General features: G+C 51.0%; 3 protein-coding genes across 4 annotated transcripts; 2 read left to right on the plus strand and 1 right to left on the minus strand.

The window, feature by feature from the left end:
* Positions 1 to 19: 19 nt before the first annotated feature.
* Ndufs3 (NADH:ubiquinone oxidoreductase core subunit S3) lies at positions 20 to 6,166 on the plus strand. Its single transcript, XM_042675799.1, has 7 exons — positions 20 to 159; positions 255 to 320; positions 2,686 to 2,783; positions 2,978 to 3,127; positions 3,883 to 4,008; positions 4,149 to 4,268; positions 5,920 to 6,166. Exons 1-7 carry the CDS (start codon positions 96 to 98, stop codon positions 6,085 to 6,087), a joined length of 792 nt encoding a protein of 263 aa, XP_042531733.1. The 5' UTR covers positions 20 to 95; the 3' UTR covers positions 6,088 to 6,166.
* A 1,521-nt stretch (positions 6,167 to 7,687) lies between these two features.
* Positions 7,688 to 9,165, plus strand: Fam180b (family with sequence similarity 180 member B). Of its 2 annotated transcripts, XM_042676628.1 has the most exons (3): positions 7,688 to 7,785; positions 8,491 to 8,564; positions 8,781 to 9,165. In XM_042676628.1, exons 1-3 carry the CDS (start codon positions 7,701 to 7,703, stop codon positions 9,144 to 9,146), a joined length of 525 nt encoding a protein of 174 aa, XP_042532562.1. In that variant the 5' UTR covers positions 7,688 to 7,700; the 3' UTR covers positions 9,147 to 9,165. The 2 variants fall into 2 exon arrangements, with proteins under 2 accessions (XP_042532562.1, XP_042532563.1); XM_042676629.1 differs by lacking the exon at positions 8,491 to 8,564 and having other exon boundaries at positions 8,746 to 9,165.
* A 1,031-nt stretch (positions 9,166 to 10,196) lies between these two features.
* C1qtnf4 (C1q and TNF related 4) lies at positions 10,197 to 11,329 on the minus strand. The gene has a single exon (XM_042676335.1). It carries the CDS (start codon positions 11,324 to 11,326, stop codon positions 10,352 to 10,354), a length of 975 nt encoding a protein of 324 aa, XP_042532269.1. The 5' UTR covers positions 11,327 to 11,329; the 3' UTR covers positions 10,197 to 10,351.
* Positions 11,330 to 25,866: the final 14,537 nt, after the last annotated feature.

Genomic DNA, 25,866 nt, shown 5'->3' on the forward strand with positions numbered 1-25,866 from the left:
TACACTGCACACTTCCGCTTCCGGTCCGTGTCCTTGGGGCTCCGCGTCCCGTCCCACCGGCTTTCCCTGCGCCGCCGGCTCTGCGTCCGGGAAGCATGGCGGCCGCGGCGGCCGTGGTCTGGAGGCGCGGGCTGGCGGGGGCCGCAGCTGTGGCCAGGGGTGAGAGGCCGGCCTCTGGCGCGGACCGGGGTCGGGGTGGAGGTGGCGCGCCCCCGGGCCTCGCCCCGCGCCCTCTCACTTGTCTCCCTGTGCAGGGGCTGGACGACCCTCGGTGCTGCTGCAGCGCGTGAGGCGGGAGAGCGCCGCGGCCGACGCGCGCCGTGAGTATGCGCGCCGCGCGCTTCCGACCGCCGCAGGGCCTCCTTCGTCCCGTGTTTGTCCTTGCCCCGAATGCCCTTCCCCGGGTCTGGCCTTGGAGAGCTAGCCCACAGGCAGAATCGAGCCCTCTCTGCCCTAGATCTCTGTTCCGTTTGGGCCGTATTGTCCCCTCTCAGTTTTCATGACTCCCGTTTTCTCTGATTAAATGGTTAACGCACTGAGCACAGGAAGCAGAACTTTGGGCCTCAGAGCTCAGGAATAGTAGTAATTCCCATTAATTGCGTTCTGTGTGGCTGGTATCTCACGAAGCCTTGTAGCGAATAATCTCATTTGTTATGAGGTGGGTAGCAGTTTATTGCCTGTAGATCAGGAAACAATCCAGACAGTAAAACTGCCCAGCTACAGACCTTGAGAATGGCAGGTCTGCCGAGGGAAAGAACACTTAATCATTACTCCCCAGGCTGTGATATGTGTGTACCCAGTGATTTAGGATCACATGATCACTAGTGACTCTAAATGTCGTTCTTTATGTCCATTGGAAGAGGGGAGGGGCTGTTCTCCCGGGAAACCTAACAATTAACATCAGCAGATTGGACTATCGAAGGCCTGCTTTTCTACCCCTTCTGAGTTTTAATTTTCCTAACATACACACAGTCATATACATTCTGTGTTTTCAGGACCATAATCTGTGAGGGCTCTTCAGCCTGAAGTTCTTGGCTTGAGAACCCTGGGTCCCATCCTGACCTTAAAGAGATCCTAGTCTGCTAGAGAGTAGACTGTGCTGTCTTACAAGTATAGGAAATCTGAGAGAAGCAATGTGGAATAATTTTGAGAAAAGGCAAAGACCCCAGCTGCAGTAACAATAGCTTGTGTTCTTTTTTTTGGGGGGGGGGGCCGGTTGTGGGGCCTGAACTCTGGGCCTGGGCGCTGTCCCTCAGCTCCTCAGTTCAAGGCTAGCGCTCTACCACTTGAGCCACAGCACCACTTCTGGCTTTTTTCTTTTTGCTTATGTGGTGCTGAGGAATCGACCCCAGGGCCTCATGCATGCAAGGCAAGCGCTCTACCACTGAGCCACCTTCCCAGCCCAATAGCCTGTGTTCTATGAAATGAGTTAACATTTTCCCCAAGTTTTCACCACTTCCTAATCCTTAGAATAAGGACTCACCACCTGAGCCATTCTTAAGATTCTTCAAGGAACCCTACTGAAATAACATCTTTTCAGCCCTAGAGACTAAAGACAGGGATGGTTGTTGCCTTTTTTTTTTTGGTCGTTCATATGGCTTGAACTCTGGGCCTGGGCGCTATCCCTCAGCTCTTCAGCTCAAGGCTAGCACTCTATCACTTGAGCCACAGCACCACTTCCAGTTTTCTGTTGGTTTACTGAAGATAAGAGTTTCACAGACGGGGCTGGGGAGGTGGCTCAGTGGTAGAGTGCTTGCCTTGCATGCATGAGGCCCTGGGTTCGATTGCCCAGCACCACATAAGCAAAAAGAAAAAAGCCGGAAGTGGCGCTGTGGCTCAAGTGGTAGAGCTCTAGCCTTGAGCTGAAGAGCTGAGGAACAGCGCCCAGGCCCAGAGTTCAGGCCTCACGACCGGACCCCAAAAAAAAAAGTTTCACAGACTTTCCTGCCCAGGCTGGCTTTGAACCGTGATCCTCATTATCTTAGCCTCCTGAGTAGCTAGGATTACACATGTGAGCCACCAGTGCCCGGCAGTTGCTACCTTCTTTTTTTTTCCTTTTTTTTCGGTCATGGGGCTTGAACTCTGGGCTTGGGCACTATTCCTGTGCTCTTCAGCTCAAGGCGAGCACTCTACTGCTTGAGCCAGAGCGCCACTTCCGGTTTTCTAGTGGTTTATTGGAGAGTTTTTTGGTCGGTCATATGGCTTGAACTCTGTGCTTGGGCGCTATCCCTCAGCTCTTCAGCTCAAGGCTAGCACTCTACCACTTGAGCCACAGCACCACTTCCAGTATTCTGTTGGTTTACTGGAGATAAGAGTTTCACAGACTTTCCTGCCCAGGCTGGCTTTGAACCGTGATCCTCATTATCTCAGCCTCCTGGTAGCTAGGATTACACGTGTGAGCCACCAGTGCCCGGCAGTTGCTGCCTTCTTAAATATGCTTTACCTGGGCTGGGAAGTTGGCTCAGTGGTAAAGCGCTTGCCTTGCATGCCTGAGGCCCTGGGTTCGATTCTTCAGCACCACATAAGTAAAGAGAAAAAAAGCCAGAGGTGGCGCTGTGGCTCAAGTGGTAGAGCGCTAGCCTTGAGCTGAAGAGCTGAGGGACAGCGCCCAGGCCCAGAGTTCAGGCCCCGTGACCGGACCCAAAAAAAAAAAAAAATAAAAAATAAATATGCTTTTCCTTCCAGCCACTGTTAGACAACAGAATGATGTAATCCACAAGCAACTGTCAGCTTTTGGAGAATATGTGGCTGAAATCCTGCCCAAGTATGTTCAACAAGTTCAGGTAATGTTCTCTAGTGTCCTTAGATCTGGGTAAAGAAAGAACTATGTCCTCAGGGCATATGGGAATGGGCAGTCTGTCTTGAAAGAAACCATAGGTTTCATCCCAAGCCCAAGCTTCTTTCTCTACCTTAAACTAAGTCTAGTTAAAGTTAGCTGCTCCCTAATGGCTTTGTCTTCCCTCTTCCCTGTCTATAGGTGACCTGCTTCAATGAGTTGGAGATCTGTATCCATCCTGATGGAATCATCCCAGTGTTGACTTTCCTCAGGGATCACACCAATGCACAGTTCAAATCCTTGTCTGACTTGACAGCAGTAGACATTCCAACTCGACAGAACCGTTTTGAGGTTAGCCAGATTTGAGGTGGTTTGAGTAGTAAGACTAAGGAAGGGAATAGGACATTTTCAGGTAACAGCCATCTATGGGAACTGTAGCTTGCTTCCTTACAGTTTCAGTTTAGGTCAAACAGTAAAACATATTAATTGAACCAGGGTTGTAGCATTTAGTAGACACTGAAGGTGAATATTGGGTCTGTTGTTAACTGACTGCATAACCTCAAACATTGTTTTATTTTTCTTTTTTTGGTTGTGGGGCTTGAACTCAGGGCCTGGATGCTGTCCCTGAGCTCATTTTGCTCAAGGATAGCACTCTACCACTTTGGGCCCTTGGGCACTAAGTGTTCTGGTTTTATGGTAGTTAATTAGAAAGAAGAGCCTCATAGACTTTTCTCCCACTGCTGGCTTTGACTCATGATCCTTGGATCTCAGATCTTCTGAATAGCTAGGATTACTGGCCTGATTTTTTTTTTTTTTTTTTTTTTGTGCCAGTCCTGGGGCTTGAATTCAGGGCCTGGACACTGTTCCTGAGCTTCTTTTGCTCAGGGCTAGTACTCTACCACTTGAACCACAGCACTACTTCTGGCTTTTTCTGTTTTTGTGGTACTGAAGAATTGAACCCAGGGCTTTATGCATGCTAGGCAAGTACTCTACCACTAAGCCACATTCCCAGTCTCCCCACCCCCTTTTTTGAGATAGGATCTTGCTGTATTGTTAACCTGAAACTTGAACCATCTGGTTCCTCCAGCTCTTTCTGTTCCCCCTAGATTGTCTACAACCTGTTATCTCTGCGCTTTAACTCACGGGTTCGTGTGAAGACTTATACAGATGAGCTGACACCCCTAGAATCCAGTGTCTCTGTGTATAAGGCATCCAATTGGTATGAGAGGGAGGTGAGTTACTGTACATGGTGGGCTCTGCCTCTGGGCCAGAGTTGCCAGAACTGGTTTGAACCATAGTTAAAATCAGTATGGCTACTCATCTCTGTTGTTGGGTTTGCTGTCCTGGTTGCCTGAGAACATTGTGTTTATAGATCTGGGACATGTTTGGAGTCTTCTTTGCTAACCATCCTGACCTAAGGAGGATCCTGACAGATTATGGCTTCGAGGGACATCCTTTTCGGAAAGACTTTCCTCTCTCTGGTTATGTTGAGGTAGGAGTCTGGAGACTGGTGTGGCATTCTTAGGGAGAGACTTGCAGGGAACCTGGGGAATCCTATGCATAGTAGGAATAAGGTTGGTGGACTGTAATGGCTTAAGAATCTGGGCTATAGCATTCACGTTACTCAACTAGAACTCCATTTACTCAGGTGTATAGTGAGAACAACAGTAGCACTAAATGAGTGCTGAACATAAAATGATAGATGCATAAAGTTTGGTGTAGGGGCTGGGAAGGTGACTCAGTGGTAGAGCGCTTGCCTTGCATGCATGAGGCCCTGGGTTTGATTCCTCAGTATCACATAAGCAAAAAGAAAAAAGCCGGAAATGGCGCCGTGGCTCAAGTGGTAGAGCGCTAGCCTTGAGCTGAGGAGCTGAGGGACAGCGCCCAGGCCCAGAGTTCAGGCCCCACCCCCGGGTTCCCCCAAAAAATAAATAAAGTTTGGTGTATTCATAATTATTGTATTGCTCACTTTAATGCACAAGGCTGACTTAAGGACACAATCTATCCCCACGTCCTGAAAGCAGGGTGTTATTTTGTTCTGCTCCGGATATCTAGAATCCTAGATGTTCAACCCACAATAATGGTCATTAAAGCAGGACCGGTGATGGGATTACAAGCACCTTATAGAATTTCAGTGGCACTGTACATATGAGTTTGTGTGTGTGTGTGTGTGTGTGAGTGTGCTGGCATCAGGGCTTGAACTCAGGGCCTGACATTGCCCCTTAGAATTTTTTTGCCTAAGGCTGGTGCTCCACTTCCAAATTTTTGCTGGCTCATTGGAGATAAGAGTCTCATGGATTTGTCTGCCTAGACTGACTCCAAACTAGGATCCCCGAATCTCAGCCCCCTGAGTAGGTAGGGTCATAGGTGTGAGGTACTGCACAGGCCACGTGAAACTTTAGCAGGTGGTGAAAATGTGTGGCACTCCAGCCCTGCTGCTTCAGTACCGAAACACTGTTCTGTGTACTTAGTGCTTTATATGGTCCTGTTTCCCTTAGAGCTACTTCTGGTTAAGGTGTCTTCCTTCCTTTTGCCTTTCACCCAAACATCCCCCGCCTCTCATTCCCTACATGGCTTGTCTCTTCACTCAGTACCTGGTTATCCTTATCTTGTCCAGAGACCCTCCAATAGCAAGAACAGCCATGCCAAATGTCCAGCTTCAGACTTTTTTTTTTGGTTTTTTTTTTTGGGGGGGGGGGGGGCACGGAGGGTAGGGAGCATTGGCCATTGGACCTATTAAAAGTGCTCAATCCAGGTACTGGTGGCTTATGCCTATAATCCTAGCTACTCAGGAGGCTGAGATCTGGAGGATTGTGGTTTAAAGACAGAAGTCATTGAGATTGTAACTCCATTTAACCAGCAAAAAAGCCAAACTGGAGGCATGACTCAAGTGGTAAAACACCAGCCTTGAGTGAAAAGGCCAAGCACGAGCACAGGGTCCCGTGCTCAAGCACCAGTACTGGCACCAAAAAAAAGGGTGGGAGGAGTTGTTTGAGACTTGACTCGTGATATGGCTGCCTAGGAGACTTGAGGCTCTGAGTTATTTGCCCATACTACCAACAAAAAAAGAAGGGATGGGGGACTCACTGATGGCTTTCTGAAAGTGGCCTTGGTAGCTACAAGCCTCCTTTTCCCTCTTGCAGTTACGCTATGATGATGAGGTAAAGCGGGTGGTGGCCGAGCCAGTGGAGTTGGCTCAAGAGTTCCGAAAATTTGACCTGAACAGCCCCTGGGAAGCCTTCCCTGCCTATCGTCAGCCCCCTGAGAGTCTCAAGCTTGAAGCTGGAGTCAAGAAACCTGAAGCCAAGTAGCTCCAGGGAAGACATGTGGATCTTAAAGAGTACACCTTATCTATGAGTGTCCTTGTAAATAAATTCCTATGTAAAACTCCTGTGTGTTTCTTCTAATGGGTACAAGTAACAGTGACTTAGGAGGAGGTAGGTGCAAACAGGTGTTTCCTGTTCTGGCAAAGACCTTGCCAAAGTACGGTCTGTTTTTTTGTTTGTTTGGATTTTGGTTTTTGTGGGGTTTTTTTGGTCAGTCCCAGGGCTTGAAGTCTGGGCTTGGGTGCTGCTGTCCCTGTGCTCTTCAGCTCAAGGTGTGCACTCTACTACATGAGCCACAGCGCCACTTCCGGTTTTCTAGTGTTTTTTTTTTTTTTTTTTTTTTGTCGGTTGTGGTGCTTGAACTCTGGGTTTGGGTGCTGTCTCTCAGCTCTTCAGCTCAAGGCGAGCGCTCTACTGCTTGAGCCACAGCACCACTTGTGGTTTTTGGGTGGTTTATTGGAGATAAGTCTCATGGACTTTCCTTCCCCGGGCTGGCTTTGAACCGAGATCCTTAGATCTCAGCCTCCTGAGTAGCTAGGATTACAGGCATGAGCCACTGCCCGTACGGTCTGTTTTAATGGAACTAAACAATGCAGCTGCAGATGACCTGTGGGCCAGAAATATTTGAGAGGAATTCTGGAGCTGTGATTCTTAGAGACCACAGGGTTCAGGATGGGTATAGCATGGCCTCTAATGAGAACCGGAGGATTTCCACTACTGGTTGAGGAAGCCCCTCATCTCAACAGACTGACTGATGGCCGTTGGGTCCAGAAGCTTGGGTGGCACCAATGCAACTCTCCCACCTGGACACTCACAAGAAAAATGAGCCAACATCAAGGCAGGAAGAATACATCACTCACAATACCCATACCATTTAAAGTATGTGCACTACTTAAGTTTTGTCTTTTGTGAAAAACTATCCATCCAACTATAAAAATTGCATTGACAAAAAAAAATACATCACTCATTTTTGAGTTTTTAACCCTGTGTCCTCCCTATATCATGACTCGAGCTAAACTAGCTAAAGGGATAATCTTCCTGGTTTCTGGTCTGAGTCAAGAACATTAGCAAAAAATACTGAGGAACTGCCTATTTGTCTAGTTTCCAGGAGCTGTTGATACTCCCCACCCCAGCTGATCCGGCAGTCGCTCCTGTGGCTGAGTGCCTGAGGTGGGACTGCTTCGCTCTGCCTTGTATGGGGCTATGCTTTGCAGCTGATGCTCTTGGCAGCTGAAGGGCTCCCTGGAGGCTGGGCTGGACGATGTCAGGGACTGGCCTCTGTAGCAGGATGTTTTGAGTATGAGGACAGGTAGTATTGTTCCCTTTGGAAGGGCCGAACTAGAGCTGTTTGCTACCAAACACCCATTTTCTCATTAAATATCCCACCCATCTGGACAGGCTGCTACTGCCAAAACCAGGGTGGGAAGAGCCCCTGGGAAGTGAAGGAAGCCACAGCCAGCACTTCCCTTCAGCCCTGAGACTGACAGTCAGAACAGAACTCCTGAGTAGCCTGCAGTGGAAAGCTGTGGCTGTGGTGTGTAGCAGGCAGATAAAGGAGCAGAGGGCTAGTGAGAAGAGACTTGAGAAGGTGGTGCAGCATGGCCAGCACACTGCAGTTCCTGGTTTGTCTGGTGGCGACCATTTATCTCCTCCTGTGGGTGACTGCAACACAACACCATGCAGGTAAAGGAACTCAGAGTGAATGGATATTAGCAAGGAAGGCTGCTGGTTGACACCAGTTAGCTAATCCTCACAAGGGCTGAGGAACTGTAGGTCTGGCGGGTACCAGCCTGATGTCTGCTGTAGTGGGTAAATATGAGGATCCCAACCCCATAATGGAAAGGAATAAATGAAACCTGTTAAGATTGCTGTAGGTACTGTTAAAGCTGGCCCCAAACAGGGTTGGGCTCAGGGTCCTTTGACCTGTCCGGGGCTTCAGATAACTAATTCAAGGGCTAGGCAACACCTCAGGGTATGAGACAGAAAAACACAAAGGACATTCTGCCCTGTTTAATTCTGTCTACACAATGGCTGAGCAGCAGCAAGGAAAGAGGAGACCCTTCCTAGAGTTAATTATCCTCTGAAGAGTCATTGCACTGTTCTAGGTCACTCCCCAGATTACTATAGGGAGGTGAGGAGTCTTATGACCTGTTGGCAAGGGTATGTACAAATTAAAGGAGGAGTTTGGACACTTACTGAGATAGTAACGGGATAGTGTAACACTCTGGGATCACAAGACACATGCCTGGGAGGGTGTATGTCAGTGTGCTTATGTGGACTTATGGGCAGGTGAGAGAGCAAAAGATGGCATTCCTGCACTGGTAGACCCAGGAAAGGGTGTTGAGGGAAGTGTGGCAAGCATCTGATTCTGTTCTGCTTGGTGCCTAGGACAGCCAACAGACAGTGCAAGTGTGAGAGATGGCCTGCAGGAGGAGCCAGAGGACCCGGAAGTGATGTTTGAGGTCTTTCCTCCCAGCTTGGGACATGAGGGCGGGGGTGTCTGGAGGTCCCTAAGCTCAGGGATGGGAAGAGGTACGGTTTAGAGCAGGCTTGCTGGGGGGGGGGGGGGGGGGACCTAGCATGGGGAACCTAGCTTATGCTGCCCACCCCCAAGTCCATTCTTCTGCCTGCCCTGCTCTCTAGACTCCAGCCCACCCCTTAAATGGCTCCTTTTGCAGCTGCTGTGGTCTGGGCTGGAGCTGGATGTCATGGGGCAGCTGCGCCTCCAGGATGAAGAGTTAGCGTCCACACGTCCAGGCCGCCGACTCAGGCTCCTTCTGCGGGACCATGTGCCCAGTGACTTAGAAAGTGCTGAGCAGCATCTGCAGCAGCTCCAGGACCTGCACAATGGGCATCCTCTTAGCCCTAGAGACTTTGAACATCTGCTCCTCACCACCCTGTCCTGCATCTACCGGGTCCATGCAGCTAATGAAACTGAAGAGAGTGGTCGCTGGGTCCAGGTCTTCACCTACCTGGCACAGGAAACACTCTGGGACCTGTGCAAGGGCTTCTGCAAGGGTCAGTTCCCTTCAGTGTGGCCTTGACTTTCCATCCTTGTACCCTTCCCCTTTCTCCTGCTATCACCCCCCCCCCCCCCATCTCCACCCTTTCAACCTGCGCCTGACTCATATTGAGAAGTAGGTCTCCATTTGGAGATGGAACTGAAGACAAATGGAGGTCTCCAAATGGAGACGTACTTCGATAACTGGGCTTGGTTTATTGTATCTTTCCTACCCATTTTTATCCCTACCCTCTTTGTTCCCTGAACCTTAATAGGATAAGAGTGAGAGACTGGGAATAGGCAACAGAGCAAAGGGCAAAACTTGCAGACTAGTGTGTTGTGTGCTCCAGGGGTCAGGATTGAGAAATGTATCTCAAGGAAAATTAAAGAGAAGCTGAGGCAAATTAAGTGGAAGTCAGCCTCTAAGTCCATCCTATGCAATACAAAGAAATGTATGTTTGGACTGCAATCCTAATGTACTCATTTCAAGCCTGACCAAGCATCTGGGGTCCCAGATCTGTGAGCTCTCCATTTGGGCTGCAAATGTAGAATGGATTTCTTGGGTTCTGTTCACTGGAGGAGTGGAGACAAACAAGTGGAGGCACATTACCTTTTTGGGGAGAGAGAAGCCAAAAAATGTCTTCAGTTCCATCTCAGTCAGTTTCAGAGGAAAGAGTTAGGCTAGGAGAGGACCCACCCACCCACAGACTAGCTGAAGCAGGCCGGGATAAGTATAACTGATTATGTATCGCTCTTCCCATAAAAAGCTCCATTCTGGCTTTCTGAGTGTGTCCTTCCTTCCGTGTCAGAATAAGACCACTAGGCAGTCAACCAGGCATCCACCCCTCATCCCCTTTCCACATTCACCCAGAAGGACCATGCCCTTTGCCCGAGTCCTGTGCCCCGAGTATGGTAGTGTGATGAAGAATCTTGCTATAGAAAAGGATCGCCTGGGCTCTGAGAGTAAGCTCATACATAGGCCAATGGGGAACTCAGATTCAAGGATGCCCTGGACAGGGGAGACCCCCACGGGGGAGGAGAGAGGCCCTGAGGCTGCCAACCCGCGGGCGATGGCGTCGCAGTCAAGACAAGGGGACCGTCGGGCTGACCGGCACAGGCCCACTTTATTGGCAGAGTCTAGCCGCCCTGGGCCGGCCGGCGGGCAGGCGCCGGCGGGGCGCTCGGGCCGCGGTCCCGGCTCGGCATGCACGCCCCGGGGCCCGCCCGGGCTCCTCTGCCGCCCGGGGTTCAGAGCTCCGGCGGGCCGGCGGGAGCGAGATCGGGGTACACCAGGAAGCCGGAGAAGGTGATGTACTTGCCGTGGTTGCTGTAGGCGCCGTAGCCGTCGTGGTCGTGGCTGAGCAGCCAGACGGCGTCGCCGCGCCGCAGCGGCAGCATCACGCTCTGGCTCTGCATCTCGCGGCGCCGCGACGCGCCGTCGTCGTAGATCATGGCCTGCACCTCGTCGCGGTTCTTCATGAGCTTCACCGACAGCGTCTTGCGGGGCAGTTTGCCCAGGGTGAAGGAGAAGAAGTAGGCGCCGGGCAGGCGACAGCGGAACACGCCGGCGGTGGCGTCGAAGTCGCCGCCGATGTTGACGAGCTCGGTGTCGAAGGCGAGCGGCCGGTGGCGAGGCCCGGAGCCCGCGTCGGAACCCACCAGACTGCGCGTGCGCGCCGCCGAGAAAGCCGAGCGCGGCTCCGGGCGTGCGCGCGGCCCGTGCGCAGGCGCCGTGTCGGCGTCGGCGTCGGCATACACCAGGTAGCCGCTGAAGGTGGCGCCCGGCGCGCCCAGCGCGTACTGCGGCGAGCCGTGCAGCCGCAGCCACACCGTGTCGCCGTAGTCGAGCTGCAGCATGGCGCTCTGGCTGGCGGCGCGCCGCGACCCGGGTCGCCGTTGCTCGTCGAAGGCCAGCGCCTGCACCTCGTCGCGGTTGCGCACCAGCATCACCGACAGGCTCTTGTGCGGGGCCTTGCCGGCCGTGAAGGAGAAGAAGTAGGCGCCCGGCACGCGGCAGCGGAACTGCCCCGTGGTCGCGTCGAAGTCGCCCCCGATGTTCACGTAGACCTTGTCGAAGGTCACCGCCATCTCCGACGTGCCCTCCAGTGGGGTGGTGCGCGCAGCCGAGAAGGCTGATCGCAGCTCGGGGGCGTCCGGGCCCAAAGCCGGGCCCAGGGCCCAGCAGGCTGCGGGGCTTAGCAGGCCCAGCAGAAGCAGCAGCATGGCGTCTAGGAAGAGAGAAGAGGGCAAGGACAGGTGGGTGAGACTGGGGCAGCCTCCCAGGCCCCTCCCTCCCGTCCCACCCCCGGGGCTGGGGGACATATGGGTTCTCATCCTCTATCCCTGTCCTTGACCCACAGTTTAGATAGACACTTAGACGGGATCAGTGCTTTTCAAAGTTGAGGGTGTCTCCATGGATGTCTCCTGGAGGGCTTAGTACCACTCGTGTGGTTGGTTCCTATCCCCAGAGTTGACTCTCTAGGTTCCTTAATGGAGCCTGAGCATTTGCATGTCCTAACACTTTTCCCAGTGATACTGATGCCACTGGCCAAGGGACCCCACTTCTAGAATCGCCGGATTAGGCCAGAGAGTTTCCAGACATTTTTGTTTTTGTAAGCACAGAAACTCCTTTCTCTCCTGTAAGTTGGTATACACAAACCTGTATTATTGAAATGAGCTCCCTTCCCGTAGCTTGGTACACTCCTTCCCCTCTCCACAGTTCCCATGCTCCCTTCCCAGGCAACACTAGGCCCATGTAGTAAAGGCAGTAAATCATCAGCCTCCAACCCCCCTTTACCTTGGGATGGCACTTCTCTGGGGCAGCTACCACCATATAAGGCAACAAGAGCCCCTTAGAGTGACCTTCAGGTCTGGGCAGTTGCAGGGCCCCTTATCTACTTTGGGACAGCCATAAATCCTAGTCCGCCATGATGAAGCCCCTGGACCACGTGTCCACACCAGAGTTTCCGCCTCCTAGCCCCTCCTGGGCCTCCTAGTAGGTCACCTCAGACGATAGCCCACGCTTCTTCTCACTTCTTCCTTGTGACAAGGGGTCTTGCCGACCTTTTTCCCAGCAATAAACCTTTCTTTGTACCTGGATGTCAGTGTGGTTTTCTGGCAAAGTCTAATTTAATCTAACACTCAGGCTACCAGCTGCACACCAGTGGCTCACACCTGTAATACAACCTACTCAGGACGTTGAAATCTGAGGGTCACAGTTTGAAGCAAGACTGGATAGGAAAGTCCATGAGACATCTCTAATTAACCACCAACAAGCTGGAAGCAGAGCTGTGACTCAAGTGGTAGAGTGCTAGCCTTGAGCAAAAGAGCTCAGGGAGAGCATCCAGGCCCTCAGTTCAGCTTTGAGACCAGCACACACTCACAAGCCTAAAAAAAAGCAGACAAATCTGGGTGCTGGTGGCTCATGCCTGTAATCGTAGCTACTCAGGAGGCTAAGATCTGAGGATCTCAGTTCAAAGCCATCCAGGGAAGGAAAGTCTACAAGACTCATGTCCAGTTAACCATCAAAAAACTAGAAGTAGAGCTGTGGCTCAAAGTGATAAGAGTTTTAACCTTGAATAAAAGGGACAGAGTTCAAGCCCTGCGACCCAGGGGGGTGAGGAGGGGAGGGAAGGGGGAGGACAAGATAAGTAGAAATGCTGTGGTTGAAAAGACTTACAGTCTTGCCTATTGGGTTCACCCTTCTCCCCTTAGCATCCAGGGACCCTGGTGAAAGGTATAGAGCAGTGCCCAGTGGGTCTCTGAGTTTGCTGCATTTTTGTGTCTCCTTGGCCTTTCCCTTCACAGCAGACATTGGCTCTGTGTCAGCAGCCTCCATAATAGTGTTTAAGTCCCATTTGGGCAGCTGTTCCCTGACCCCTTTCTTGTCCTCTTACCCACTCAAGGCTCAACTCTGACATGGACCTCTGAACTCCACAAGCATCCTCCCTGCAGAGGAGGAGAGATCTGTTGAGAGTTATGGTAGCTCCTTCCCTATGAAATCAGAGTAAGGGAAGGTGAACTTTTTGGTTGGGGCTGGTCCCTGAGGGGCAGGACAGAGCCAGGGCTATCTGGGATAGAGAAGCGAGAGCAAAATTCCAGCTGGATTTTGGCAACACCAAAGTCAGCAGCTTTATTCTCAGTGATGGTGGAATGGAGTGGTCAGCCACCTAGATTTGAAGATCAGGTCCTGACTCTTAACCACTAGCATGCTGTGAAACCTTAGACCAATTTCTTCCTTCCTTCCTTTTATTTTTTTATTGGTCATGGGGCTTGAACTCAGGGTTTGGCCTCTTTTGCTCAAGGCTATCACTGTACCACTTGACCCACAGTTCCACTTCTGGTTTTCTGGTGAAATAATTGGAGACAAAAAGTCTCCTGGGAGGGCTGGGAAGGTGGCTCAGTGTTAGAGTGCTTGCCTCCCATGCATGAGGCCGTGGGTTCAATTCCTCAGCACCACATACACAGAAAAAGCCAGAAGTGGCGCTGTGGCTCACGTGGTAGAGAGCTAGCCTTGAGCTGAAGAGCTGAGGGACAGCGCCCAGGCCCAGAGTTCAGGCCCCACGACCAGACCAAAAAAGAAAAAGAAAAAGTCTCCTGAGAGGGGCTGGGAATGTGGCTCAGTGGTAGAGCACTTGCCTTGCATGCATGAGGCCCTGGGTTCGATTCCTCAGCACCTCATATGCAGAAAAAGCTGGAAGTGGCCTTGAGGCTCAAGTGGTAGAGCACTAGCCTTGAGCTGAAGAATTGAGGGACAACGCCCAGGCCCCATGACCGACACAAAAACCAACAAGCAAAAAACCCCACAAAAGACTCATGAGAACAACAACAACAAAAAAAAAAGGTCTCATGGACTTTGCTGTACAGGCTAGCTTTGAACCATCATCCTCAGATCTCAGTGAGCCACCAAGGTCTGGCTTTTTAGACCAGTTACTTAACCTCTCTGAATGGTTTCATCCCTGTAAATGAGGAGGGCCTCATCCAAGCTTATGGGAAGGATACTCTCTGAGACAGCAGTCATTAATGAACAGTGCTGGGCTGGGAAGGTGGCTCAGCGGTAGAGTGGATGCCTTGCAAGCATGAGGCCCTGGGTTCGATTCCTCAGCACCACATAAATAGAAAAAGCCGGAAGTGGCGCTGTGGCTCCAGTGGTAGAGCACTAGCCTTGAGCTGAAGAGCTGAGGGACAGCGCCCAGGCCCAGAGCTCAGGACCCATGACCGGCAAAAAAAAAAAAAACAAAACAGTGCTACCCAGGTGTGCAGAGGCTTCTGTTCTTGTCCATGGGAAAAGTGATCTGATCAAATTCTGGACTTACGGGGTTAAAGACTCTTTTTTTTTTTTTTTTTTTGTGTCCGGTCATGGGGCCTGAACTCTGGGCCTGGGCACTGTCCCTCAGCTCTTCAGCTCAAGGCTAGCGCTCTACCACTTGAGCCACAGCGCCACTTCCGGCTTTTTTCTTATGTGGTGCTGAGGAATCGAACCCAGGGCCTCGAGCATGCAAGGCAAGCGCTCTACCACTGAGCCACCTTCCCAGCCCCGGTTAGAGACTCTTAAATTCCTATGTCTGAGAGCTTGAACTCAAAGCCTGGGCACTGTCCCTGAGCTTCTTTGGCTCAAGGCTAGCACTCTGCCACTTGAACCACAACTCTACTTCTGGCTCTGTGTGTGTGTGTGTGTGTGTGTGTGCGCGCGCGCGCGCGCTCAAGCCTGTGTGTGCCACTTGAACCACAACTCTACTTCTGGCTGTGTATGTGTGTGTGCGCTCAAGCCTGTGTGTGATTAATCAATTGGAGATTAGAGTCTCTCTCACATACTTTTCTGTCCAGGCTGGCTTCAAACTGCAGTCCTTAGATCTCAGCCTGAACTCTGGACCTGGATGCTGTCCCTCAGCTCTTCAGCTCAAGGCTAGCACTCTACCACTAGAACCACAGTGCCACTTCCGGCTTTTTCTGCTTATGTGAATTGAACTCAGGGCCTCATGTATACAAGGCAAGCAGTCTACCATTGAGCCACTTTCCCAGCCCCAGATAGCTCAGCCTCTTGAGTAGCTACGATTACAGCCATCAGCCACAGGTGCCTGGCCAATGTGTTCTCTTGGTTTGTTTGTTTTTTTGTCGGTCATGCGCCTGAACTCTGGGCCTGGGCACTGTCCCTTAGCTCTTCAGCTCAAGGCTAGTGCTCTACAACTTGAGCCACAGCGCCACTTCCGATTTTCTGGTGGTTTATTGGAGATAAGAGTCTCACAGACTTTCCTGCCTGGGCTGGCTTTGAACCACAATCCTCAGATCTCAGCCTCCTGAGTAGCTAGGATTACAGGTGTGAGCCACCGGCACCCAGCAATGTGTTCTCTTTTACAAAGTTTTTTTTTTTTTTTTTTTTTTTTTTGCCAGTCCTGGGGCTTGAACTCAGGGCCTGGGTACTGTCCCTGAGCTTCTTTGGCTCAAGGCTAGCACTCTGCCACTTGAGCCACAGCACCACATCCAGCCTTTTCTGTTTATGTGGCACTGAGGAATTGAACCCAGGGCTTCATGCATGCTAGGCAAGCAATCTACCACTAAGCCACATTCCCAGCCTTACAAAGCTTTTTTGGACACATCTGTTCTCAGGAAACTTGGAGGATAAACTATTCTTTTTTCTTTGGTCAGTCCTGGGGCCCAGTTCAGGGCCTGGGCACTGTCCCTGCGCTTCTTTTGCTCAAGGCTGGCACTCTACCACTTGAGCTAAAGTATCACTTCCACCTTGGTACTGAGGAATGGAACCCAGGCTTCATGCATGCTAGGCAATTACTCTACCACTAAACTACATTCCCAGCCCTATCCCATTTTATAGATGAGAAACTTGAGGTTCAAATAAAGGCAAAAGGGTGCATTTTGGACCAAGGTCATCCACAGAACACAAAGATAAACCTTAAACTGAGGATTTTTTTTTTTTACTTCAATGTATTTTCCTTTCTACCACCCCTCCCTGCTTGACACAACTGTCTCCACATAACCTGTCATCTGCCTCAGTTTCCCTTCTTCAAAAACCTGGGAAGAGACAAGGGAACAAGTAGAGGGATCCAGGGTGAAGGAAAACAAGCAAGCAAACCCAAACAAAAGCTAGCAAGCAAACAAACAAAAATCTCTCTAGCCTTTTGTCTTTTGAGCGCATGGACGGCAGCTTAATCTTTGCCCAGCCTGGGGTTTTCCTAGACATTACCCCAGAGATTACCTGACCACTCCCCCCCCAGCCATCTACCTGCCGAGCTGTTCCACCCAGCGGTGCCAAAGGGGTCTCCCTACGTGTGCAGTGCCCAGCCTCCATTTCACACACTACAGCACATTTCCCAAAGTCTTTTGTTTGTGTCTTTCCTTCCCTGAGCAGGTCAGAGGAGGTGGGGTGTCGGGGGAGGGGGAGGCAGGGCTCCAGGGAAGGAAATGGCGTTCCTAGCTCTGTCCAGGTGAGGCTCAAAATATCTTCAAAGAGAAAAACTGGGACAGAGAGCTGGGCAGAGCTAGCGCCCAGAAACCAACAGAGAAGCAGCAGCATTGGTGCCAGGCTGAGGGCATCTCTGAGTCCCCCCTTCTTCAGCCCCCCCCTTTCCAGTTAACCCGCCTCTCAAGCCCCCCCAACCCATCTACCTTGAAAGCCCCTCAAACCCTTCCAAGGAGCACAATCCCACTTTCACAGAAATCAATTAATCCTTCCTCGTGAATGGATATATATATATATATATATATAATGTCATATATATATATATATATATAATATGCATTATATAGCGTACCCCGGGAAGGGGGACCCCAAATACCGTCTCCCTCCACCCATCCCTTCGGAGTGTCCTCTTTGCAAGGAAACCAGGGCCCGATCCCCTCGCGCGTCTCGCCACCCCCGTCTGCAATAACGCGAGCCCCGGCGCCCCCGCCTCCTCGGGGCTGCCCTCACCTGGCTGGCGGCGGCGGCGGCGGGCGGGTCGAGCTGGGTCCGAGCCGGCGATGGGCTCCGGGCTCCGGGCTCCGCGCTCCGGGCTCCGCGCTCGGGGCGCGCGCTGGGGCTGCGCACTGACCGCCCGCGCTGCGGCGGGGCCGGGCCTGCGGGGGTGGCGGGGGCTCGGGCGGCGGCGGGCAGGCGGGCGCGGGGACCCCGGGACCGGGTCCGGAAGACCGGAGAGAAAGGGAGGGACAGCCAGAGAGCAAGGCGGGCGAGCTGAGCGAGCCGCGAGGCGGAGGGCAGGGGAGAGGAGAGAGGGGGGAAAGGACCGCCGGGGAGGGGCGCACCGAGGAGGGGAGCCGAGCAGCCGGGCCCGGGGCACCGCACGGAGCCTGCGCCGCCCAGCGAGCGGGGACCCTTCCTCACCCGTGACCTTGGCAATTAGAGCTTCCTCCTCTCCTCTGGATCTGGACAGCCGGCATCCTTCACCTAAGTTAGCAGATGGGGAAACTGAGGCCCGGGGCAGAGGTCACACTGGGATGGCCCGGCGAACAGCGGCAGAGCAGCTACCTAGCTGGCTTGGGGACGGACACCAGACTGGGTGGGGTAGGACCCAGAGGCTGCACGCACAATGGACGGCGAGGGCTTGGCTGAGCAGATCTGGGGGAGAGGGTCTGAGGAAAGAGGATACCTTGGTCAATGTCACTGGTACAAGGAGAATTTAAAATGTCCTAGACTTCCTTCCTCATCTCCAAGCCTGAAAATGCCCAGCGTGTGTTCGAAAGGAAGACAAAGAAAGGTCACAGATAGCAAGCAGCTCCTAGGGGCAGAATCGAATTTTCTGGGAGAAAGGGTTGAGGAGGGCAGAAGGAGGTTAGAAAAATCAAGGGGCCAATGGCTCATGCTTGTAATCCTTGCTACTAGGAGGCTGCAATGTGAGGAGAATGGTTCAAAGCCAGACCACGCAGGAAAGCCAGTGAGACTCTTATCTCCAGTTAACGATTAAAAAAAAAAAAAAAAAAAAAAAAGCCAAAGTGGAGCCATGGCTCAAGTGGCAAAGAGCTAGCCATGAGCAAAAAAGCTCAGGGACAGCGCCCAGGCCCTAATCCAGCCCCAGAGCTGCCCCCCCCCCCCCCACACACACCAAAAAAGAAAAGAAAAGAAAAGGGGAACACGGACACTTCGGAGTTCAGCAAGGCCAGAAGTGGGAATAGCCTTTGCCCACCTTAACACCTCCTGTGATCTGCTCTGTGGGCTTTGATCTCTCACATGTGGGTCTGGCCTGTGTGTTTTCCCAAGACAACCATAGAGGTGCTGGCCTGCCTGGTACTCAGTAGAGCTGACTTAAATGGAAGGGGGCTTTTGAACAGCTTTACTCTCAGCTGGGGGCTGCTGGCCTCCTAATGGGCTTGGAGCTTAGGCTTCAGTTCCAGTCCCACCATAAATCCCGTGTGTGTGTGTGTGTGTGTGTGTGTGTGTGTGTGTGTGTGTGTGTGTGTGTGTGTGTGTGTGGTCCTTAAGTCACCTGCCCCCTTGTGAAGACCTTTGCTCTCTGGGGCTTTCCTTCTGGAACTCTCAAAATTTACCTGACTCTCCATTCCACTTAGTCTGGGGCCAGTTCATCTCCTTGAAGGTGTGGATAATGATGAATGGCTTGTGAAGTTCCTTCAGGGTGTTAGGTGTGTGTGTGTGTGTGTGTGTGTGTGTGTGTGTGTGTGTGTGTGTGTGTGTGTGTGTGTGTATTTTAAGCAGGATACTTGGGGCAAAGCACCTATTTAGCCCTTTGTCAGATCACAGCTGTCTTTTCTACCAGGTCATGAGACAGGCAAAGGTTGAAGGCAGAACAATTAAATCGCAATTAAATGTTCTAGCAGCCATTTGATGCTTACCTGGGTCTCACAGAAGAGTTTTCAGCAGAGGAGTCAGGGTGGGGGGGTAGAGAGGGGTGTTTGGGGTACCTGACATCCGGGGTGGCTTCAGGGACTGAGGAAGGGAGGAAGGCAGTCAGAAAGGAACAGGAGAAAGGTGATCCCAGGAGCTAGTGGGCATGTGGGCAGCCCGGGGTGGAGAGCTATAGGTACCAGAAGGCAAGTTAGGAAGAGGTGGCAGCAGGGTTCAGAGAAAAGAGCCCCGCCCGGCATGCTGTTCTCTCTGATTGTTCCTATTATGTAGAACAACCACAATTTGAACAGCAGGTGCTATCATTAGTCCCTGAACCTAACTGGTTTGGTGTCTTCCCTAAGAATGTTCTTGGATTGATAATTTATGTGACAGAGACCCGAGTCCTCAACCAGAGAGGGATCAGTGCTGGAGGAGAAAGACCCCAGGTTCATGGTCCCTCAGGGGAACCAAGCCCATTTCCAATTCCAAAGCTGCTCACATCTTTTCTGCTTTTTTCTTTTCTCTTGCCTAGGACCTTGTACATGCACAATGAGTGTTTTACTACTGAGTTCCGGCCTAGCTGGACACATCACTGTATTTCCTCCTTTTTTGTCCCATTTCCCTACCTCTCCCCCTAATTCTTGGGATCATTTCCCAAACAATTCCTTGCAGCCAAATTCTTGTCTCAGGTTCTGCTTTCAGGAGAACTCAAACCATCACACTGTGTGCCTAGCATTGTGTTTAAATGCCCTTCATAATAGCCACCTTATTTAATTTTTAAAAAAATCTTGAAGTAGATGTTAAAGTACATATACTTACACCAATTTTTCAAATGAGGCATAAAAGAAGTTAATGCACCGGGCACTGGTGGCTCATACCTATAATCATAGCTACTCAGGAGGCTGAGATCTGAGGATCGCGGTTCAAAGCCAGCCTAGGCAGGAAAGTCTGTGAGATTCTTAACTCCAATAAACCACTCAGCAAACTGGGAGTGGTGCTATGGCTCAAGTGGGAGAGCGTTAGCCTTGAGCTGAAGAGCTGAGGGATAGCACCCAGCCAAAAAAACAAAACACACACACACAAGAATATGAGCCAAGGCGTGGAGGTGGCATAGACAGGGCTTTGTGGAGGCAACTGTGCACGCGCAGGTCAGGAGGGAAGGGCTGGAAGGGCTTGTGAAGGGAGTTATGTGGCAAGTAAGGCCTCCTGGGGAGGAGAGCAGAGAGTAAGGAGCTCTGTCTCGCAGCAGAGAAGAAGGTGAGCTTAGAGCAGTTTTATTTTAAGATGACTCTTAAGGTGACTTTGACCAAGATGCATTGTACCTATGAACTGATTTATAACAATAATAAAGAAATAAAAAATTATTCTTGATGCATGAGGTTACATATGTGTACATATTCACTTAAAGAAAACAGATGCAGGAAACCCACTAAAATTGTTTGAAAGGGGAGGAGGGAAAATAAAGAGTAATAAAGGGGGTCAATTTGATCCAAGTATATTATATGTATGTAAGGAAAGAGGACAGTGAAATCCCTTTGTTCAATGAATATATGCTAGTAAAAAGAGGAAAAACCTGAAAAAAATTATCTTGATTTCAGATTGAAAGATAAAAGATGAAGTGGGGAGGGGAGATCAGGCACAGAAAAAGAGACCAGGCAACCAAGGAAAATACTACAGGGCTGGGAAGGTGGCTCAGTGGCAGAGCGCTTGCCTAGCATTCACGAAGCCCTGGGTTCCATTCCTCAGCACCACATACACAGAAAAAAACAGAAGTGGCGGTGTGGCTGAAGTGACAGAGTACTAGCCTAGAACAAAAAGAAGCTCAGGGATAGTGCCCAGGCCCTGAGTTCAAGTTCAAAAATAAAATACTGCAGTGGTCAGATAAATATGAATTATGTGGGATAGAAGTAAGAAAGGGGAAGTAAGGGAAGAGACGTAGGGGAGAGACAGAGACAGAGAGAGATTGAGGGGGGACAGGCTGCACCAGCTCACAATTTAATTAGCTTCCTGCTTTGCCAGAGGATTACAGGAGAATTAGCAGAGCTGAGAGTCTAGGGACCTTGCTGGGAGTCGAGGGGAAGTTAATGAGAAAGACAACAACATGCCCTGGGGAGAAATGAAAGAGGAAGAAATGTTAGCCAAGCGGAGATGCTGGCGGGAGAAACAGATGTCAAGGCGCCAGGCTCCTCTCTGGTAGCTCGCAGCCCTCCAGGGGAGCGGACACTTGGCACTCCCGGGACACGCTCCTGCCCGGGAGGGGTGGGGGGGCAGGTTTCAGCCCTCTGGACACCTGGTAAATGGTCCTGGAAGGGGGTGGGCACAGGGAAGGGAGGTGTGAGGCTGCAAGTGAAGATCGAATTCCCAACTCTCAGCCTTTCCCTAACAGGGTTCAAAAAGGTCCAGGCCTGGAAGTGGCGCTGTGGCTCAAGTGGTAGAGCGCTAGCCTTGAGCTGAAGAGCTGAGGGACAGCGCCCAGGCCCAGAGTTCAGGCCCACGACCGGACCCAAAAAACAAAAACAAAAAACAAAACAAAACAAAACAAAAACTCTTGTTTGGCCGGGCGCTGGTGGCTCACGCCTGTAATCCTAGCTACTCAGGAGGCTGAGATCTGAGGATCGCGGTTCAAAGCCAGCCGGGGCAGGAGAAACCGTGAGACTCCTATCTCCAATAAACCACCAGAAAACCGGAAGTGGCGCTGTAGCTCAAGTGGTAGAGCGCTCGCCTTGAGCTGAAGAGCTGAAGGACAGCGCCCAGGCCCAGAGTTCAAGCCCCACGACCGACAAAAAAAAAAAAAAAAAAAGGTCCAGACCTTCTAGAAGGCAGACTTGCGCCCTCCTCGATCCTCTACAAATGGATGGGGATGTGATCTGCTCATTACCAGATGTGACAAAGCGCATTTTCTGAAGATTATGACTCGATCTCCCTTCCTCCTTGCTCTTACAAGTGTGACCTTGACATGAAGTGAACTTAGGTTGGGTGATACAAATAAAAATGTTGCGCTGGAAGGTGGTTGAGTGGTAGAGCGCTTGCCTTGCATGCATGAGACCCTGGGTTTGGTTCCTCAACACCACATAAGCAGAAAAAGCTGGAAGTGGCACTGCGGCTCAAGTGGTAAAGCACTAGCCTGGAGCTGAAGAGCTGAGGGACAGCACCCAGGTCCAGAGTTCAGGCCCTACAACCAACACAAAAATAAATAAATAAAAATGTTGCCAGGTGCTGGTGGTTCACACCTGTAATCCTAGCTACTCAAGAGGCTGAGATCTGAGGACAGCAGTTCAAAGCCAGCCTGGGCAAGGAAGTCTGTGAGATTCTTATCTCCAAATAGCCACCAGCAAGCTGGAAATGGAGCTGTGACTCAAAGTGGTAGAGCCTTGAGCAAAAGAGCTCAGAGAGACAGTGCCCAGGCCCTGGATTCAAGTCCTATAACTGACAAAAAAAAAAAAAGAGAGGGGAGTGATAGGGAGAGAGAGAGAGAGGAAAGAAAGGAAGAAAGAAAGGAAGAAAGCAAGCAAGCAAGTAAGCAAGCCCAGGCCACATGAAAACCCTTTGTAGAAATGTGGCCAAAGCTGGATGCTGGTGGCTCATGCCTATAAGCCTAGCTACTCAAGAGGCTGAGATCTGAGGATTGTGGTTTGAAGCCAGCAAGAAAGTCTGTGAGAACTGGGCATCTTGGCTCCAAGGCTGAGATCTGAGGATAGCAGTTCAAAGCCATCTTGGGCAGGAAAATCCGTGAGACTATCTCCAATAAACCACTCAGAAAAACGGAAGTGGTGCTGCGGCTCAAGTGGTAGAGTGCTTGACTTGAGCTGAAAAACTCAGGGACAGTGCCCAGGCTCAAAGGAGTGCTATGGCTTAAGTGGTAGAACACCAACCTTGAGCCAAAAAGGCTTAGGGACAGTGCCCAGGCCCCAAGTTCAAGCCCCAGGACTGGCAAAAGAAAAGAAAAATGTTATGGCCAATAGTTCCAGTTACGCCTAGCTATATAATTTTCAGGGCAAAATGAAATTATGGGAACTTCCTTGGCATGGAGGTTCATGCCTGAATCGCAGCTATTACAGGCTGTCATGATCTGCCCTCCCCCCTCCCCCTCCCCTCGCCTCCCCACCTAGGGTGGGGCATAATTTAAATGGTAGAGAACTTTTCTAGAATGTGCAAGGCCCTGGTTTGATCCCCAGCACTGGAAAAAAAAAAAAAGAAAGAAAGAAAGGAGAAAAAGGGCTGGGAAGGTGGCTCAGTGGTAGACACTTGCCTTGCATGCATGAGGCCCTGGGTTCAATTCCTCAGCACCACATAAGCAGAAAAAGCCGGAAGAGGCGCTGTGGCTCAAATGGTAGAGCGCTAGCCTTGAGCTGAAGAGCTGAGGGACAGTGCCCAGGCCCGGAGTTCAGGCCCCATAACCGGACCCAAAAACAAAACAAAACAAAACAAAAATAAAAAAAGAAAGAAGAAAGGAAAATGAAGAGATGGAGACCACATAAGCATTAATCTAATCATAAGGGAAATGGGAGAAGAATTTCAGGGTAGAGCAAGTTCTTTTCACATGTAAGGCCTGGGGTTCAATCCATCTATCTATCTATCTATCTATCTATCTATCTATCTATCTATCTATCTATCTATCTATCTATCTATCTACCTATCTATCTATCATCAGCGCTAGAGATCAGGGGCCTCCACAAAGTTCAGCAAGGCAAGTTCTCTACCACTGAGCAACAGTATCCATCCTACAGGGCCCTTGTAAGTGTTGTGCCTTGTACAATCGCACCAGTTGCACAGCCCTGAAGCTGGTCTTGTCCCTAGTCAAGCACCAGCACAAACTGCAGTGATATGAGTGAAGACGCTTAGGAGAACTTTAGGCCCAGCCTGGAGTGTCCTTTGCTGCATCCTGGTTCAGACTGGTGGGGATGGTAGTGGAGGGGTTGAATTGCTTTGTCTGTGTCATCCCAGGGCCATGTTTGCCTGTGGGTAGGTTAGAGGAGCCCTGAGTGCCTGGGTCGAAAGCTTGGGATATAAATGCAACTCATGGGGCTGGGAAGGTGGCTCAGTGGTAGAGCGCTTGCCTTGCATGCATGAGGCCCTGGGTTCGATTCCGCAGAACCACAAAAGCAAAAAGAAAAAAGCCGGAAGTGGTGCTGTGGCTCAAGTGGTAGAGCGCTAGCCTTGAGCTGAAGAGCTGAGGGACAGCGCCCAGGCCCAGAGTTCAGGCCCCACGACCAGACCCCCCCCCCCCAAAAAAAATGCAACTCATCACCAGGCTGAGTAACTTCTGCAGAATGAGGGGATGGACCAGAGTCCTGAACAGCGAGCAATAATTTATCAATGGCACCTCGGTTTTTCAAAGTGTAATTAAAGTATAATCATAAATAAGAACTGTAGATGCCAGGGGCTGGTGGCTCAAGCCTGTAATCCTAGCTATTTAGGAGGCTGAGATCTGAGGATTGCAATTTGAAGCTATTCCAGGAAGGAAAGTCTGAGAGACTCTTATCTTCAAATAACCATACACACACACACACACACAAAAAGCCAGAAGTGGAGCTATGGCTTAAGTGGTAGAGTGGTATTGGCCTTGAGCAAAGAAACTCAGGGAGCCAAGCAACGGTAGCTCATACCTGTAATCCTAGCTACTCTGAGGATCTGAGGATCTCAGTTCAAAGCCAACCCAGGCTGGAAAGTCCGTGAGACTGTTTTTTTTTTTTTTGGGGGGGGGTCCGGTTGTGGGGCCTGAACTCTGGGCCTGGGCACTGTCCCTCAGCTCTTCAGCTCAAGAGCTCTACCTCTTGAGCCACAGTGCCACTTCTGGTTTTCTAGTGGCTTATTGGAGATAAAAGTCTCACAGAGGGGCTGGGAAGGTGGCTCTCCACTTCTGGTTTTCCGAGGGGCGTGAGACTTTTATCTCCAATAAACCACTCGAAAACCAGAAGTGGAGCTGTGGCTCAAGCAGTAGAGCTCTCTCCTTGAGCTGAAGAGCTGAGGGACAGCACCCAGGCCCAGAGTTCAAGCCCATGACTGACCAAAAAAAAAAAAGTTCAGGGACAGCACTCAGGCCTCAGGATTGACACAATGACAAACCCACAGATTGTACCTGGGGCCAGACGCAAGGGTTAGCATGCATGCCTAGTAAGAAGCATTGAGTTCAACTCTCAGCATTGCCAAAGTCAAAACAAAACAGGGGGGGATGCAGTTGACTTTGCGCTCTACCACTTGAGCCACAGCGCCACCTCTGGCTTTTTTCTTATGTGGTGCTGAGGAATCGAACCTAGGGCCTCAGGCATGCAAGGCAAGCGCTCTACCACTGAGCCACCTTCCCAGCCCCTTTACCCATAATCTTTTTTTTTTTTTTTTGGGTCCGGTCATTGGGCCTGAACTCTAGGCCTGGGCACTGTCCCTCAGCTCTTCGGCTCAAGGCTAGCGCTCTACCACTTGAGCCACAGCGCCACTTCCGGCTTTTTTCTTTTTGCTTATGTGGTGCTGAGGAATTGAACCCAGGGCCTCAGGCATGCAAGGCAAGTGCTTTAACCACTGAGCCACCTTCTCAGCCCCTTTACCCATAATCTTAACTAGCCAGAGGGCTGAGATATGAGAATCCTGGCTCAAAACCAACCTTGGAAAACAAATTTGAGAGACTCTTATCTCCAAGTATGCAGTAAAAAGCCAGAAGTGGAGGTGTGGCTCAAGTGGTAGAGTGCCAGCCTAGAGCAGAAAAAGCCAAGTGAGAGCTTGAGGCCTGAAGTTGAAACCAACACACACACACACACACACACACATACACACACAACCAAAATGAATAACAACAAAGCCAAACTAAAACAATGTGCCAGGACCAGGAGGTAACTCCCTTAGCAGGCCATACAGAATGTGTATTGCAAGATTTCGGACTCCCCAGCTGTAAAATGGGGAGAATAACAGCACCTTTTGGCCTATCACAAGCATTCACAGATGTAATTGATGCGAAGCAATTAGCACAGAGCCTAGCACA

The sequence above is a fragment of the Dipodomys spectabilis genome, unplaced genomic scaffold, assembly GCF_019054845.1.
Source record: "Dipodomys spectabilis isolate Male_0828 unplaced genomic scaffold, ASM1905484v1 ptg000030l, whole genome shotgun sequence".
NCBI lineage: Eukaryota > Metazoa > Chordata > Mammalia > Rodentia > Heteromyidae > Dipodomys > Dipodomys spectabilis.

Coding starts and splice junctions, on each gene's coding strand:
- Ndufs3 (XM_042675799.1), top strand. CDS start 96: ATGGCGGCCGCGGCGGCCGTGGTCTGGAGGCGCGGGCTGGCGGGGGCC. Junction 3,128..3,882: donor CTCGACAGAACCGTTTTGAG/GTTAGCCAGATT, acceptor TGTTCCCCCTAG/ATTGTCTACAACCTGTTATC. Junction 4,269..5,919: donor CTCTCTCTGGTTATGTTGAG/GTAGGAGTCTGG, acceptor TCCCTCTTGCAG/TTACGCTATGATGATGAGGT.
- Fam180b (XM_042676628.1), top strand. CDS start 7,701: ATGGCCAGCACACTGCAGTTCCTGGTTTGTCTGGTGGCGACCATTTAT. Junction 7,786..8,490: donor TGCAACACAACACCATGCAG/GTAAAGGAACTC, acceptor CTTGGTGCCTAG/GACAGCCAACAGACAGTGCA. Junction 8,565..8,780: donor ACCCGGAAGTGATGTTTGAG/GTCTTTCCTCCC, acceptor CTCCTTTTGCAG/CTGCTGTGGTCTGGGCTGGA.
- C1qtnf4 (XM_042676335.1), bottom strand. CDS start 11,326: ATGCTGCTGCTTCTGCTGGGCCTGCTAAGCCCCGCAGCCTGCTGGGCC.